This window comes from Pygoscelis adeliae, unplaced genomic scaffold (genome assembly GCF_000699105.1).
Source record: "Pygoscelis adeliae isolate BGI_AS28 unplaced genomic scaffold, ASM69910v1 Scaffold74, whole genome shotgun sequence".
NCBI lineage: Eukaryota > Metazoa > Chordata > Aves > Sphenisciformes > Spheniscidae > Pygoscelis > Pygoscelis adeliae.
The window spans coordinates 336,879-338,261 of record NW_008824665.1 but is presented as its reverse complement, the minus strand read 5'-3'; the positions used below and the strand labels follow the sequence as shown (position 1 = coordinate 338,261).

The window sequence follows — 1,383 nt, the reverse complement described above, 5'->3', positions numbered from 1 at the left end:
TCCAGCCGGCTCCAAGACGGACCCGCCGCTGGCCAAAGCTGAGCCCATCAGCGATGCTGGTCACACCTCCGTGATCATGTATTTAAGAAAAAGTAAAAAATGCTGCACGGCAACTGTGTGAGAAAGGAGTGAGAAAAATGTGAGAGAGAAAGCCCTGCGGATACCAGAGTCAGTGAAGAAGGAGGGGAGGGAGGTGCTCCAGGTGCCGTAGCAGAGATTCCCTTGCAGCCTGTGGTGAAGACCATGGTGATGCAGGTTGTCTGCCTGCAGCTCACGGAGGTCCACGGTGGCGCAGGTATCCACCGTGCAACTCGTGGAGGACCCCCTGCTGGAGCAGGAGGATATGCTCTGAAGGAAGCTGCAGCCCATGGAGGGCCCGTGTCAGAGTAGGCTCCTTGCAGGAACTGCAGCCCCTGGAGAGGAGCCCGTGCAGGAGCAGGTTTTCTGGCAGAACCTGTAGCCTGTGGGGGACGCACGCTGGAGCAGTCCATTCCTGGTGGACTGTACCCTGTGGAAAGGACCCACACTGGAGCAGTTCCTGGAGAACTGCAGCCCGTGGGAAGGACCCATCTTTGAGAAGTTCATGGAGGACTGTATCCCATGGGAGGGATCCATGCTGGAGCAGGGGAAGAGTGTAAGGAAGGAGTGGCAGAGATGAAGTGTTTATGGACTGACCACAACTCCCATTCCCTGTCCCCCTGCGCCGCTGGGGGAGGCAGGCGGGAGGAGGATGTAGGAGAGTCATGAGTGAAGTTGAGGCTTGGGAGGAGGGGGGCGGGGGGAAGGTGGGTTTAGTTTTGTTTTTATTTCTCGCTATCCTACTCTGTTATTAATTGGCAATAAATTAATTTCCCCAAGTTGAGTCTGTGTTGCCTGTGGCAGTAAGTGGTGGTCCTTACCTTGACCCATGAGCTTCTTCATTGTATTTTCTCCTCCTGTCCTGCTGAGGAGGGGGAGTGATAGAGCGGCTGGGTGGGCATTTGGTGGGCAGCCAAGGTCAACCCACCACAGTCCCAAATCTGTTCATTCCTACATAGAGAGCTGCAGGAAGAATCCAGTCATTTTGCGGTATGTTTTTAGGGAGTCCCCTGTACTTCCACACCAGGTTCATCTTCAGTGTGTAAACAGAGCCTCCTCAGGAACCATTTTTTTCTGGCAATCTTAACCCCTAATAGATGTCCTAAAGAGGGAGAAATAGAAGATAAAGGAGAAATTTAAATGTTTTATTTTGCCACCTAAAGGCAGATGCAATAACGAGGCGGATTGCTGTATTAACCTTCTCTATTCTTCCAGGCTTGTGATACTGTTTTGGGCATGTTTCTGGCAGAGAAATTTCCTTTGTCTCCTTGGAATTGGAGCATGCCACAGAGCTAATCATGAGAA

The 1,383-nt window shown here is 52.1% G+C and overlaps 1 protein-coding gene across 1 annotated transcript in view; it reads left to right on the top strand.

Annotated features, from left to right (window-relative positions):
- The first annotated feature begins 243 nt into the window (after nt 1-243).
- LRCH1 (leucine-rich repeats and calponin homology (CH) domain containing 1) overlaps nt 244-1,383 on the top strand; it is an 80,483-nt gene continuing 79,343 nt past the window's right edge. The window contains exon 1 of the mRNA XM_009322846.1: nt 244-295. Within this exon, the coding sequence (XP_009321121.1) occupies nt 244-295 (52 nt within the window). The remainder of the gene's footprint in view (nt 296-1,383) is intronic.